Source organism: Cucurbita moschata, unplaced genomic scaffold (genome assembly GCF_002738365.1).
Source record: "Cucurbita moschata cultivar Rifu unplaced genomic scaffold, Cmos_1.0 Cmo_Scf00015, whole genome shotgun sequence".
Classification (NCBI taxonomy): domain Eukaryota; kingdom Viridiplantae; phylum Streptophyta; class Magnoliopsida; order Cucurbitales; family Cucurbitaceae; genus Cucurbita; species Cucurbita moschata.
In genome coordinates, this window is record NW_019268531.1 from 2,915,363 (window position 1) to 2,930,107 (window position 14,745).

The following is a 14,745-nucleotide window of genomic DNA, read 5'->3' on the forward strand; positions in this document are numbered from 1 at the left end:
GTAAATTTGGCTTTGAAAATGATTTTATTATATAAAAAATAAAAAGTGCTGACTCAATTTGTTAATTATAATTTTAAATATATAAATTATTTATAGATGAATACCGTATTCATTTTTTTTTGTTTTTAATTAAGTTGTATTAATTTATTTGCATTTAAAAATAATTTTTGTAAATAAAATTCGAAATTAAGCATATATTTAGAATTATAATTCTTTATCAATTAAGAAATAAAAATTAATATATGTTAATATGCTAGAGAATTAAATTTCAAATCATAGTGTTAACTAGCATAACTCAATTTCTATTAAAAGAAGTTATTTTTCCTTATTATTATTAGTTTATTTATTTATGAAATTGATTTTGAATATGTTTAAAATTAAATATATTTGGATTACGATAATATTTTGTCTTTTTTCCCCTGTTTTTTAGATATTAAAATAGAAGAAAGGGGTGAAATGGTAATTTCAGGGTGATAGTGGTAAAGTGGCAGACACAAATATCCCATAAAACCGGTTGGCAGAAAAATGGATAAGGCCGTCTCCAAAACGCTGCGTTTAGCTATTTTTTTTGCTTTTTTAATTAGTATTATCTCGATAGTATAATTAATTTTTTATAATATTTTATTTCTTCCGACGCTTCTCGACGAGCCGTCCATCTTCCACGTGTCCCTCCCACTCTCTTACCTTCGCCTTCAAAGAGGTACTCCTCCGAAGCAACACGAAGCTCTAAAATACGCACTCTTCTAGAGAGAGAAAGAGAGAGAGAGAGAGAAAACGGAGCTCGCACGCTCTCTACCCACTTCTAGATAGAGATAGAGACAGAGGGTCTTTTTCTTTCTTCGATTGCGAATTAGGGTTTTTTCTTCGCGTTTTTGGAGCGGAAATTTGGAGGAATTTGTTCGGTTTTGCTTGTTTCTTCCCCGCTTGGGTGGAGATGTATGTATCTTCCATGAGAAAATCGTTCAAGGACTCTCTCAAATTGCTTGAAGCTGATATTCAGCATGCTAATACTCTGTAAGTGAGCTTTGATTCTTTTTTTTTTTCTCTGCCTTGAATATCGTCTTTGACTGTTTATGGAAGGCTTTTGTCTGATCACTTTTGGTGTCTGGGCTTCTCCCTCCGATTTTGCTTGTAATGCAGTTTCTAGGTTTGATTTTTAGTATTGTGGGTCTTGAAGTTGCTGTTTATGAGCCGTATACTCTTCGTTAATAATGAATTTTTGGAACGTGATTGTCGTTTACCTGCTGTGTTTGGAGCTTGGCAAACTCATTTTGTGTAATTTTTTATTTCAATGATGATTTGGTTTCTGTCTTGCTAACGCTCATATACACTCATATATAGGGACAAATTTGTGTTTCTTTCTCTGTTTTATAGTTCTCTTTCTTGAAAGGGAAATTGTTTGGTCATTTGGCGTTGGATGATTTGGCAATGTATATGTCACACTTCAAATAGTTTGTCATCATTCTCATGAATTGTTCTTGGGTTTATTGTTGATGTGTTCTCTAAGATTTCTGCATCCCACTGTGGACTTGTGGTGCAGATTAGGAACACTCTTTGACATATTTATGAATTCAAGAAGCGAATTATTTACCTATGTACCTCGTCTCTTGAACAATAACTTGAACTATGCAGTACTTTCTCTGAGAGAGTAGTTTAGAACTCATTTAATCTTGTTCTTCCTAGCTCTCCAGATGCGCCGTATCATATTTGATCTTTATTATTGGCAAATGTCTCCATTACGACTCATTTTCCCTTTTATTATAGCCAAATATCTTGTTTCATTTATTACTCTTTCCATTTATTGCTCTTTCCATATTCTTTGTAATTTATTCGAGTATGTAAATGATTATAGATAGAGAACTTTAGTGGTGGTTTAGCGAATATTCTCAGATGCATCTACTCTTTGAAGTGTGATAATGAATAAACAAGGCATACTTTATACTTCAAAAAAATTACTAAGCACAAGCACTTTCTTAGTTTTTTTGTTCTTTTTAAATTTGAAATTTTGAGAAATATGATCCGTTTTTTTTTTGTCTTCTTCTTAAAGAGAATAAAAGACAGAAAAGAAAAAAAAAACAAACATGTTCCAATGGGCCGTAGTTTTTATGTTATGGATCATGCTTTGTTCCAGGTATGAAAAGTTACAAATACATAATAAGCTGAAATGTGTCAACGCTTGTGATTTCTCTCTGGTTTGTTGTTCTTGGAGATTCTTGAGGTTGCTTGTTTTTCAAGTATGTCAGCTTAATGTTTACTGTTCCTGAGCTGTAGGGCATCGGAGTTTCCCGGGGAATATGATGGCCCCTGCCTTCAGATGAGAATGTCATACAGTCCTGCTGCTCACTTGTTCCTCTTCCTAGTGCAATGGACAGATTGCCATCTTGCAGGTGCTCTTGGACTGCTGAGGATTTTAATTTACAAGGTCAAGTTTGTCACCTCGTGGTCTCCTAGCATTACATTTTGACATCATCACTTTTATGTCTATTTAGCGTTATTGAATTCACTATGTACATTGTGCTGCAGGTCTACGTGGATGGTACGACCACCATGTCCACCCACGAGAGAAAAGCAAGCATCAGGGAATTCTATGGTAGTTTTCGAGTATTTTTACATTTTCCATCATATGATTGTTTGCTATATATTTATTTTTTAACTACTGACTTCTGTAATTTGTGCTATGATCAGCTGTTATTTACCCCTCTCTATTGCAACTTCAGAGAGGTGTTACCGATACTGAGGATAAAAAACAGAATGCTGTCTGCATGGAAAGGTACCGAAGAAGAGATGACAATGAATGTATACAGTGTTCGGATGCTGACATTGAACGAGAAGAAGAATGTGGAATATGCATGGAGACTACTAGCAAGGTTGTATTGCCCAACTGCAACCACGCGTTGTGCTTGAAATGTTACCGTGAATGGTACTATCATCTCTTTTGTTCTACTTTTAACGTTTTCTCGGTAGCTTATTAAACTAAGAACTAAGAAGGATTAATTAAAATTTTCCTATGCACCTTAATATTTATTGTCTTCGTTAATTACAGAAGCTACAGAGTCGAAAGCCTTTTGTTCATCTTTAATTGATTGGATGGAGCCCTTAATATTTATGACTGCCTGCATTTAACTGCTTTTGCTACCTTATATCGACTTCAAATAATTACATTGTTCTCATGAATGTTCTTCAGGCGAACACGTTCCCAGTCATGCCCCTTCTGTCGTGACAGTCTTAAGAGAGTAAACTCGGGCGATCTCTGGGTATTTACTGATAACAGGGACATTGTGGACATGGCAACGGTGACTCGAGAGAATCTCAAAAGGCTTTTCAAGTACGTAGATAAGTTGCCTACGATTGTTCCGGACTCCCTTTTCAACGCCTACGACACGCACCTAAGATAAGTGATCGGTTCGTACATAATATAATGTCACTTTTTAAGTAGTTTTTTCTCCAAATGAACAGTCCTTTTGCTATGAGATGACTTGACGAAAGGACTGAAATTCATTCGGCGGCTAAAATTTAGTGAAATCTAGAGAAGGCTTGCACAGCTGTTTCTTCCCACTCCCATTTCTGAAGAAAAAGAAAACCAGTCTTTGAGTTATTGTAGACTGGTAATGAGTGGTGGTGAAGTTTATATAGTTTGATTTAAAGTCTTCCATAAATATTGTATTTAACTCATTTGCACATGTTTGTAAATTCTTGATGTTATCTATAGAAAGCAGCTTTGAATGCCTATGTTGGGTTAAAGATCTTTTCGAGATATGTTTTACGGGGAAAACAGGTGATGTAACAGTCTGAACCTACCATTAACAGATATTGTCTGTTTTGACTTGTTACGTATTGTCATCAGCCTCACAATTATAAAACACGGCTGTGAGGGAAAGAGTTCTTCACCCTTGTAAGAAATGTTTTCTCTCTAACATATGCGTTTTAAAACTGTGAGACTGATGACAATACGTAATGGGTCGAATCCGACAATATCTTAGCAGTGGGCTTGGGCTGTTACAGGTGATGTGATGATGACAGGAAGTTGATGGTTTATGTCTGCTTTGGGTGGTTACATATAGATGTTAGCCTCGTGGTTTTAAATTATGGATGTGAGAGAGGTTTTCACACTCTTGTAAGGAACGTTTTCTTCCTAAAAGACATTTTAAAATCGTGAGATTAATGGGTGTGAATTATTTTCAAGTGGTGGGTTTGAGCTGTTACAAGTGATGTGACGATGATAGCACTTGAATCAAACGTATGCGGTTAACCTTACAGTTTTAAAACACATCTCTGAGAGAGATTTTTACACCCGTGTAAATAATATTTTCCTCCTACCAGGTAAATTTTAAAATTGTGAGGTTAATTGGTCCGAGCGGATCGGGCGTTTATGATATAAGAGTGGATCGGGCGTTTATGATATAATGAAGGTGTAACATTCGACCACTTTTTGAAAGTGATTTGAACAGATGAAATTGGGTGTTCGAGTTGAGAGTTTTTTTTTTTTTTTTTCAAATAATTGATTAATGAAATTTCATTTAGATAGAGAGATTAAAATAGATGTAATTTTAAAAAAAAAAATTTGCGGTGAAAATAGGTGTGTGAAAGTAACGTTGGTGGTGTTAAATATTTTGAAAAAAAAATAACATTTTTACTTCCTATTAAATATTTTATTACCGTAACTTAATATTTCAGATGTAAAAAAAAAAAAAAAGGGTACAGAAAAATATGAAAATAATGGTAACGTTAATTATCATTATTAATAAAAGAAACTCTTTTGAGTATTTTCACCTGTAACGCTTATAAAATCATTTCGTGTACTTGTTAAGAAGATAACTGGGAGTAAAGCAATGAAGAGGAAGGATCAATGGCGACGGAGTTCTTCTGGTTAGACTCTCTTACAGTATACTCAAATCGAGGAACTCTTCGGCTCTGATCCACTTAAGGTAATCCTGTTACTATTCAGATTTGAATTCTGCGTCCATTTCTCTGAATGTCGCTTTCTTTGCGTTTCTCTGTACTTTCTTTTTGGTCTTTCCAATGATTCTCCATTGTATTCAGATTTCCGTTTCTGCTTTTTGATTTATTTTTTATTTTGAGTGGATTTATGTTGTATTGATTCGTTTGACATGGACGGATTCCTGTTCTGCCTTGGTTTGTTCTTCTTTTGTTGGTTAATCGAACTTTCTAGGTTTTGATTTCGATGCTATTATTTCTGTTTGAGGAATCGGATCTTGCCTTTTGTTCGAGAGGTTTTGGAGAGTTACTTCTACATTTGCTTTGGCCATTTTGATTGTTTACTTTAATTATTACGATAATTGGTTTCCATTTGTAATGAAAAATTTGTACATATTGAGATCTGTATGCCGAGTATAATCGATGACACAAGAGCTGCTATCTTTGTGGATTTCATTTTTAAATTTTTCTCTGCCTTCATTTCAACTGCTTACATTTATCACTTCAGTTCACTCAAATTTGAGCCCTGTTTAGAAAAATGGAAAAAGAATGCTATGGCTATTATGAAGTATTTTGAAACTATGGTTAACATACAGAATCTGAGTAGGCTACTTTCAAAATATAAAACAAATTACTTGCCTAATGCACAGTTTGTGTCCAGTTGGTGTGGTGTAGTGTAGTGGTTATCACATTAGTCTTACACACTAAAGGTCCTCAATTCGATCTTGGGCAGCAATATAGTAAGTTCATTTCTTTTATTTAAACTAGTTTCATTAAGTTTATACTTTGATGAGTACAAATTTACTTGCCTAGTGCACAACTTATGTGTCAAGTTGTTGTAGTGTAGGGGTTATCACATTAGCCTTACACACTAAAGGTTCCTAGTTCAACCCTTGGTAGCAATATAGTAAGCTCATTCTTTTTATTTTAACCTAGTTTCATTAAGTTCATTCCTTTTATTTAAACTAGTTTCATTCAGTTTATACTCAGAGCAGAAATTTAGTTGCCTAGTGCACAACTTATGTGTCAAGTTGCTGTGGTGTAGTGGTTATCACGTTAGTTTTACACACTAAAGATCTCCAGTTCGATCCTGGGCAGCAATATAGTAAGTTTATTCTTTTTATTTTAACCTAGTTTCATTAAGTTCATTCCTTTTATTTAAACTAATTTCATCAAGTTTATACTCAGGGCACAAATTTAGTTGCCTGGTGCACAACTTATGTGTGAAGTTGCTGTAGTGTAGTGGTTATCACGTTAGTCTTACGCACTAAAGGTCCCCAGTTCAATCCTGGGCAGCAATATAGTAAGTTTATTCTTTTTATTTTAACCTAGTTTCATTAAGTTCATTCCTTTTATTTAAACTAATTTCATCAAGTTTATACTCAGAGCACAAATTTAGTTGCCTGGTGCACAACTTATTTGTGAAGTTGTTGTAGTGTAGTGGTTATCACGTTAGTCTTACACACTAAAGGTCCTCAGTTCAATCTTGGGCAGCAATATAGTAAGTTTATTCTTCTGATTATTTTAACAGTACAAATTTACTTATGTGTGAAGTTGCTGTAGTGTAGTGGTTATCATGTTAGTTTTGCACACTAAAGGTCTCCAGTTCAATCTTGAGCAGCAATATAGTAAGTTTATTCTTTTTATTTTAACCTTGTTTCATCAGGTTCATTCCTATTATTTAAACTAGTTTCATTAAGTTTATACTTAAAGCACAAATTTACTTGCCTAGTGCACAACTTGTGTGTGAAGTTGCTGTGGTGTAGTGGTTATCACGTTAGTCTTACACACTAAAGGTCCCCAGTTCGATCCTGGGCAGCAATATAGTAAGTTTATTCTTTTTATTTTAACCTAGTTTCATTAAGTTCATTCCTTTTATTTAAACTAATTTCATCAAGTTTATACTCAAAGCACAAATTTAGATGCCTGGTGCACAACTTATGTGTGAAGTTGCTGTAGTGTAGTGGTTATCACATTAGTCTTACACACTAAAGGTCCCCAGTTCAATCCTGGGCAGCAATATAGTAAGTATATTCTTCTTATTATTTTTAACCTAGTTAAATTAAGTTTATACTGAGAGCACAAATTTAGTTGCCTAGTGCATAACTTATGTTTGAAGTTGCTGTGGTGTAGTGGTTATTACGTTAGGCTTACACACTAAAGGTCCTCAGTTCAATCTTGGGCAGCAATATAGTAAGTTTATTCTTCTGATTATTTTAACAGTACAAATTTACTTATGTGTGAAGTTGCTGTAGTGTAGTGGTTATCATGTTAGTTTTGCACACTAAAGGTCTCCAGTTCAATCTTGGGCAGCAATATAGTAAGTTTATTCTTTTTATTTTAACCTAGTTTCATCAGGTTCATTCCTATTATTTAAACTAGTTTCATTAAGTTTATACTTAAAGCACAAATTTACTTGCCTAGTGCACAACTTGTGTGTGAAGTTGCTGTGGTGTAGTGGTTATCACGTTAGTCAAATTTACTTGCCTAGTGCACAACTTGTGTGTGAAGTTGCTGTGGTGTAGTGGTTATCACGTTAGTCTTACACACTAAAGGTCCCCAGTTCGATCCTGGGCAGCAATATAGTAAGTTTATTCTTTTTATTTTAACCTAGTTTCATTAAGTTCATTCCTTTTATTTAAACTAATTTCATCAAGTTTATACTCAAAGCACAAATTTAGATGCCTGGTGCACAACTTATGTGTGAAGTTGCTGTAGTGTAGTGGTTATCACATTAGTCTTACACACTAAAGGTCCCCACAACTTATGTGTGAAGTTGCTGTAGTGTAGTGGTTATCACATTAGTCTTACACACTAAAGGTCCCTAGTTCAATCCTGGGCAGCAATATAGTAAGTATATTTTTCTTATTATTTTTAACCTAGTTTCATTAAGTTTATACTGAGAGCACAAATTTAGTTGCCTAGTGCATAACTTATGTTTGAAGTTGCTGTGGTGTAGTGGTTATCACGTTAGGCTTACACACTAAAGGTCCTCAGTTCGATCCCGGGCAGCAATATAGTAAGTATATTATTCTTTTTATTTTAACCTAGTTTCATGAGGTTCATTCCTTTTATTTAAACTAATTTCACCAAGTTTATACTAAGTGCACAAATTTAGTTGCCTGGTGCACAACTTATGTTTGAAGTTGTTGTGGTGTAGTGGTTATCACGTTAGTCTTACACACTAAAGGTCCCCAGCCCAATCTTGAGCAGCAATATAGTAAGTTTATTCTTCTTATTATTTTAACCTAGTTTCATTTAAGTTCATTCCTTTTATTTAAATGAGTTTCATTAAGTTTATATTTAGAGCACAAATTTAGTTGCCTAGTGCACAATTTATGTTTGAAGTTGCTGTGGTGTAGTGGTTATCACGTTAGTCTTACACACTAAAGGTCCCCAGTTCGATCCTAGGTAGCAATATAGTAAGTTTATTCATTTTATTTTAACCTAGTTTCATTAAGTTCATTCCTTTTATTTAAACTAATTTCATCAAGTTTATACTCAAGAGCACAAATTTAGTTGCCTGGTGCACAACTTATGTGTGAAGTTGGTGTGGTGTAGTGGTTATCATGTTAGTCTTACACATTAAAGGTCCCCAAATCCTGGGCAACAATATATTAAGTTTATTCTTCTTATTATTTTAACCTAGTTTCATTAAATTCATTTCTTTTATTTAAACGAGTTTCATTAAGTTTATACTTAGAGCACAAATTTAGTTGCCTAGTTCACAACTTATGTTTGAAGTTGCTATGGTTTAGTGGTTATCACGTTAGTCTTATACACTAAAGGTCTCCAGTTCGATCCTGGGCAGCAATATAGTAAGTTTATTCTTTTTATTTAAACTAGTTTCATTAAGTTTATCACAAATTTAGTTGCCTAGTGCACAACTTATGTGTGAAGTTGTTGTGGTGTAGTGGTTATCATGTCTTACACACTAAAGGTGCCTCGATCTTTCTTTTTATTTAAACTAGTTTTATTAGGTTTGTATAGAGCTTGGACTTCCCCAAAAGATCTCTTAGAAGATGTATTTTTTACTTAAAAACCTATAATCATCCCCTAAATTAGTCAATATGGAACTTTCTCCACACAGGATGCGGATATTCTCCACACAGGATGCAGATAATCCACAAAATCATCAAGCAAAACATCAAGAACCTGTCCACACAAGTAGTAAATAAAAAGTAAAATAAAATAAACAAGATTGAAGTAACATAAAAAGGGAAGAGATTGAAGTATTCAGTTCACCTGTCCACAAGTTCCTCCAACATATTTTGTTGTCATTTATATATTTTTTATTATAATTTTCAAAAGGTAAACCAACACGTTTAATTTAAAATTTTCTATGTTGAGCCACTAAAATAAACGAACAATTTATTGGTATAAGTAAATATCAATTCTTGGAAGATCATATCCTTAAGATCACTAATCTAGATAGCTAATCAAAACTTGGTAAAGAGAAAAAATGAATTTTTCTATAAAAAATAACAATATTTCCAAAAACTTACCACTTCAACGAGAATAAATTTTCTTATCCCACTCATCCAGCTCCAAATTTAATAAAAAATTGTCTACAAAAACACTTCCTTATTATAAGTGATCTTATTGACCTAAGTAATAACTATTAGCCAAACATGGGCAAAAAAAATAAATAAATGCTACAGAACCAAATATCAACAGAGTTCCGACTTCCATTTAGGCTTATTCAGGGAACAGAGAGCTTTAAAGGAATGCAAAGACCCAAAATTTTAGGCTTATTTCTTGACCAATAATGCAAGAAATTCCTGTTCACGACGAGTTATGGTAAGTTTTTCATGATAGTATGATGTTGTCTACCTTAAACATAACCTCTCGCGACTTTGCTTTTAGTTTTTCCAAAAGACATCATACCAATGGAGATTATGTTTCCTTACTTATAAACTCATGATCTTCCCCTTAATTAGCCAACTTGGAATCATTCTTAATAATCCTTAACAAAGTTCACTGGATTATTCTAATCAACAAAGCTACTAATACTATTATTCTAATCAACAAAGCTACTAATACTATGAGTTGGAACTCACTTGTCCATTGTCCATCCAAATGGACGCATGGAGGAAGCAACGTCAGAAAAGATCGAATTTTTTATTTTACTTTTGTTTAGCTTTAACAGACATCTCCATGTTCATCAACTGTGGCATTGTTGAAAACTGAGTCCCATCTGAACATAATGTTAACTGCAAGATCTTCTTCAATCTTGTTCTGCTGTTTCTTTCCACATTCTCTTTTGCCCAATATCAGCTTTACTTACTCCTGCATCACCAATAACAAATTTAGCTCAAGATCTTAAATAAAATGGTCGTGTGTGAGTTTGGTTAGCTAGAAGGCTGTTAGTTCTTGCAGGCCGGTTGGAAAGAGCTCATGTAATGGTTAAAACATGAATTTCAGTCGAAATGCAGAGCAAATGCTCGATGAAAGGCCATACAGAGAATGATGCATGAGAATTGTTGAAGATTCGGCCAAAGTTTCGCAGTACTTTTGATGTAACTTTTATATTACCGACAACCTGAGGAAGACAGCGATTAGGGTTGTCTGCTGTGCTGCTTGCAAAAGCTTTGGAAGTCCTTTTCAAGGGGACAAGCATAAAATGATGCTTCTCCATGACCACGAAAACTGAATCAGCACACAACCCATTTTCCCTAGCAAGCTTATGACTCTACACAAATAATATACATTGACCGAACTGGTATAACTCTTTTCCTTGTCCAATTATATAACTCTCCTTTCAGTTAATTGAACCCTGATAGAACAAAAAGACAAAGCTAAAGGATAATAATTGTTTACACAAACAGAAGACACGGCTTACATTCATTACTATATATATATATATATATATATATATACCCTACACATGAAACTATAAAAGCTCTAAAGGCAAAGAATCTCCTTTCTCAATCTCTAGCTTTGGGATTGAATGGCAATGGAGGAAACTACTGGACCAACCAGGTCTAAACCAAGGAAGGGCAGGCTGCCTCCCAAAAGAGGAAGTATCAAACTAAAAATAATATCCAAGTTCTTTGAGAAGGTGGTTGGATTTGCATCAAAGTTAGCAGGACAACAGAAACAAAAGGGCGTGGATCGAGCTACAACAGAAGAACCATAGCCTAGACGACTATGCGCCCAAGCTCAATGCAGCCAATGAGATCATTATGATGAGTGTATGCTACTAGTTTTATTCTACTATGTATAAATAGTATTTCTATGTTGTTCGCATGCCATGGTCAAACCTACTACATTATGCAACCATGCTTGATCTCTACTATGTAACAATCTTGTGCTATAAAGAAATAATTTTATGTTACTTACATTCACCATTGGACAATCAAATCATGCATGCTCTTGAGATCAGCCCATATAAAGTGGGAAAAGTGGGAAAAATTAAACGATGCCTCAATGATTGAAATATTTATATTTTTAGCTTTGTCTCCATGCCTTAAGGCAAAGCATAGATTTCATAGACTTGAGTTTTATTAAATATGCATGAGTGTTTAGGCCAGCTTGCATACACTTCGACTATTCTCATAGAACAGTTATCTGTACCTAATATATTTGGTTTCCGAAAAAACTAGTTGGATAACTACCACTACCCATTCCCTTGGCTTCTTACCCCTTTATTGTTTAACTTGGCTCTTAGATAATTAAGCTAATCTGCCGTGGTTATAAGCTTGGATTTTTTTGTAACCTCAGTTTACATAAATCTACATTGAAAAAAATGCACTGCAATGTTTGTGAACTGATGTAGACATGCCTTATGTACTCAATAATAAGCATTTCAGTGCGAGACAGTGCAATGCCAAAGCCAGCAGACGCCTCCGCTCTTACAAATTCAACTTTTTGTGTGTAGGGCTGAGGCCAGACAAGATATCAGTTCAATACCCTCTCCTGGTCTCCTCAGTCAATGGATCAAGTTTTTTCTATATGCTTGTGTTCTCGGACTATTCAAAGATTTCCCAGATTTTATTTCTTTTCTGTTCTTTTGTTCTATTGTTTGTCTACATTATTTACCCAATTTAAAAGTTGAAAGTGACACAGATAGTCAACTTTCTATAAAAGAAAAAAAGTCGGGCGGCCAATACGGTTAAGGAAGAGTCACGAATGATCGAACTTGACATTCGAGGTGTTGTTAGCCTTAATTAGTCAAACCAAGTTAGTAAATTGATATCAAGAGGATATAGAATTAAGGAAGAGATAGACGAAGGAGATATACAGACATGAAGAACTCGTTAATGTGAAGGAATTCTAAATTTCTTTTATATCCAAGACCTGTTGAGTTAAGAGGCTTAATAACATTGCATTGCGATTTCATTAATTAATAAATAATCAAGAGTCTCATCTGCACCTAAGATGAGTTTTTTCGAGAAAATTAGTATAAAAGGGAAGAGACAAACACTTTGGAAAGAATTTTTTTCAACACATTTAAGAAGAGACTCTCTTCACTCACTCAATTTCCAGTCACTAAGCTTTTTCTAATTTTTCTTCCTTGGCTTACTTATGGAGACCTACATCCATGAAGTTTATTTCCTTAAATGAAGTCAATTGAGATACTTGTTTATAAGTCTTCAACATAAATCTCGAGACGTCTAATATATATGGTTAACTTACACATTCTAGTCCCTCCATCTATTCCACCATGATCTTAAATTCCATAAAAAAATTTATTATATTTTATCTTATATTCCTATTTACAAAATTTGTAATTTTTAAATTTTATAATATTTATAATATCTTTTATCCTGGGATTCGAAAGTAATTTCAGAAATTGAAAAAAAAAAAATAGAATATTAAAATTAACAATAGAACTTGTAATTAGTGGCAGAAATCTAGAATGAGAGGGCAAGGGTAACTTGGTAATTGACCCAACAGGGGAAAAAAAACATTAACCATGTGAAACCATAATTAAAGATAGTACGAACTATTTTTTTTTTGTCAACGAGAAAGACAAAACTAAAGAATAAAGAGAGGATTGAATATTAGATTCCCACAACCATGAACCTTTGCCACAATAATTACGGGCATGAAGAGAAATGTGAATGCAACATAAATACGTGGGAAGCTTCAGCCCATTATTGAAAAATGAGAAGGAAAGAAAGTCATAATAAAAATCGATCCACAAAAAATATTAATTTTTGTGTTACTGTCGTTGCTGTTTTTGTTTACCTTCTAGAATGTGCATTAATTTAATTAAGTGTAAAACTTATAAAGACATATAGATAAAATAAAATTATAAAAAAAAAAAAGGAAAAATAAAAAACAATCTCTTACTATTTAGGAAGAACAATATTAGAAATCGTTCTTCTTTCTTCAAGTTCTAAGTTCTTCATTTGTAGTGGACCACAAATCAAAAACAATCTTCAATTTTGAAAAAATCGAACATTTTGATCCTTTCATTTACATTTTTAATTAAAATTTTAGCATATCACTTCATTCACTAAATTTCTTATGACATAATTATAATATAAATTTATTTTCCTGGTGTATAACATGTATTTAAAATTTTACAAATAAAAAATTAAAATGAAAAAAGAATATTGACTCTAATCAATTTAAAAGTATAGGGACCAAAATGAACAAAGGATTTGTATAATAAAAGACAAAAAAACGAACAAAAACTGAAAGTAAGGGCTTCAATATTACTTATTATAGACATTTTAAAATATTTTAAACTGAAAGTAAAGCCAAACATCAACCATGAAAATGAGAGAGAATAATTTCCATTCCCCAGTTAAGCTTCAATAAACTAAACTAGTAATACAACCTTAGTTTAAAACTGTAAGCTGTCATAGGATTGATTTGGATTTTGAGTTGACCACATCCGTTTAAAAGTTAATGGGCTTGAAACACAATAGCTAAAGTTTCAATTCTTTTGAAGTAATTAGAGTGTTCCAGAATTAATCATACTTCTTGATAATTAGATGTCAAAGGAAAAAAGAAACTTAGTATATATTTTTCAAAATTTATTCATGGGAATCCTATAATAATGCCTAGAAATGTGTTTATTCATGGGGCGCCTAAGTTTCTGCCGTAGCAGACATGAAGCAGAAGAATGTACGAGACATGATCAGAAGACTCAAACTGAAGCAAGATGTGTATAATAGAAAGCCAAAGAAGATAGAGAACTCCGAAAAGCAAGATAATTCCTAAAAAAGTTGAGGATTAGGAGACTTACTCTTATGTCTCTATTATTTGTACACGTCAAGAGAACAGAGCAGCCTTCGAATATATAAGCCTTCCATTATTGTCAGTGGCAGACCCTGCGTCAAAGACAGTTTTAGGACAAGAGCAAGATTATCACACAAATTCCCATTAGTAAAAAAAAGACATCAGAAGTCAACTTCCAAGACCTTCTCTAGTAAAAGACCATTAATACGGTGCCAACAAATGGAGTGCCATTGCCTAAAGCAAAAGGTTCCAAGTGGAGGCTTTGAATTTGCAAGGATGTTTAAGCTAGCCATTGAGCATCAAACGCCTAACTCTTGTAATTGGGTCTCTGTCTTTGACCACCTTGCTTCCAGCTCATTTAGGACCAAATCCAGGGCATCGTCATCACCATCTTCATCAGAAATAGTTTAATCACCATTGGCGGTCACTGAGATAATTGGTAATAGAAACTAAATATTTAGATAATGATATTTACATTTAACATACAAAATAAAAGAAAAAATAAACTATATCGAACAGATTTTCAACGATCTTAATCAGAAACACGATAATTTAATGCGATAATTCTTGATGCAGTATCATACAAAAAAGGTTTGTAAAGAAAATCCCAAACCA

At 33.5% G+C, this 14,745-nt stretch overlaps 1 protein-coding gene, 3 long non-coding RNA genes and 12 other non-coding genes across 18 annotated transcripts; 15 read left to right on the forward strand and 1 right to left on the reverse strand.

The window, feature by feature from the left end:
* Positions 1-724: 724 nt before the first annotated feature.
* On the forward strand, positions 725-3,741 carry LOC111453288. Of its 2 annotated transcripts, none has more exons than XM_023094335.1 (5): positions 725-1,014; positions 2,272-2,422; positions 2,524-2,590; positions 2,686-2,920; positions 3,185-3,741. In XM_023094335.1, the coding sequence occupies exons 1-5, from the start codon at positions 935-937 to the stop codon at positions 3,393-3,395; spliced, it is 744 nt and encodes a 247-aa protein (XP_022950103.1). In that variant the 5' UTR covers positions 725-934; the 3' UTR covers positions 3,396-3,741. The 2 variants fall into 2 exon arrangements, with proteins under 2 accessions (XP_022950103.1, XP_022950104.1); XM_023094336.1 differs by lacking the exon at positions 725-1,014 and adding an exon at positions 2,046-2,131.
* A 2,224-nt stretch (positions 3,742-5,965) lies between these two features.
* On the forward strand, positions 5,966-6,038 carry TRNAV-UAC. The gene has a single exon. It is a non-coding gene; the product is annotated as a tRNA-Val (tRNA).
* A 125-nt stretch (positions 6,039-6,163) lies between these two features.
* On the forward strand, positions 6,164-6,236 carry TRNAV-UAC. Its single transcript has one exon. It is a non-coding gene; the product is annotated as a tRNA-Val (tRNA).
* Positions 6,237-6,361: 125 nt separating this feature from the next.
* On the forward strand, positions 6,362-6,434 carry TRNAV-UAC. The gene has a single exon. It is a non-coding gene; the product is annotated as a tRNA-Val (tRNA).
* On the forward strand, positions 6,367-7,387 carry LOC111452976. Of its 2 annotated transcripts, none has more exons than XR_002712192.1 (3): positions 6,367-6,440; positions 6,602-7,132; positions 7,294-7,387. It is a non-coding gene; the product is annotated as an uncharacterized LOC111452976 (long non-coding RNA). The 2 variants fall into 2 exon arrangements; XR_002712191.1 differs by having other exon boundaries at positions 6,602-6,963.
* On the forward strand, positions 6,687-6,759 carry TRNAV-UAC. The gene has a single exon. It is a non-coding gene; the product is annotated as a tRNA-Val (tRNA).
* TRNAV-UAC lies at positions 6,885-6,957 on the forward strand. The gene has a single exon. It is a non-coding gene; the product is annotated as a tRNA-Val (tRNA).
* Positions 7,054-7,126, forward strand: TRNAV-UAC. Its single transcript has one exon. It is a non-coding gene; the product is annotated as a tRNA-Val (tRNA).
* TRNAA-UGC lies at positions 7,181-7,253 on the forward strand. The gene has a single exon. It is a non-coding gene; the product is annotated as a tRNA-Ala (tRNA).
* A 58-nt stretch (positions 7,388-7,445) lies between the features above and the next one.
* TRNAV-UAC lies at positions 7,446-7,518 on the forward strand. Its single transcript has one exon. It is a non-coding gene; the product is annotated as a tRNA-Val (tRNA).
* Positions 7,519-7,710: 192 nt separating this feature from the next.
* On the forward strand, positions 7,711-7,783 carry TRNAV-UAC. The gene has a single exon. It is a non-coding gene; the product is annotated as a tRNA-Val (tRNA).
* Positions 7,750-11,401, forward strand: LOC111452978. Its single transcript, XR_002712193.1, has 3 exons — positions 7,750-8,155; positions 10,360-10,657; positions 10,874-11,401. It is a non-coding gene; the product is annotated as an uncharacterized LOC111452978 (long non-coding RNA).
* On the forward strand, positions 7,880-7,952 carry TRNAV-UAC. Its single transcript has one exon. It is a non-coding gene; the product is annotated as a tRNA-Val (tRNA).
* TRNAV-UAC lies at positions 8,283-8,355 on the forward strand. Its single transcript has one exon. It is a non-coding gene; the product is annotated as a tRNA-Val (tRNA).
* On the forward strand, positions 8,679-8,751 carry TRNAI-UAU. The gene has a single exon. It is a non-coding gene; the product is annotated as a tRNA-Ile (tRNA).
* LOC111452979 lies at positions 9,388-14,560 on the reverse strand. The gene is made up of 4 exons (XR_002712194.1): positions 14,313-14,560; positions 14,138-14,222; positions 10,478-10,567; positions 9,388-10,224 (listed from the first exon to the last, which is right to left on the reverse strand). It is a non-coding gene; the product is annotated as an uncharacterized LOC111452979 (long non-coding RNA).
* Positions 14,561-14,745: the final 185 nt, after the last annotated feature.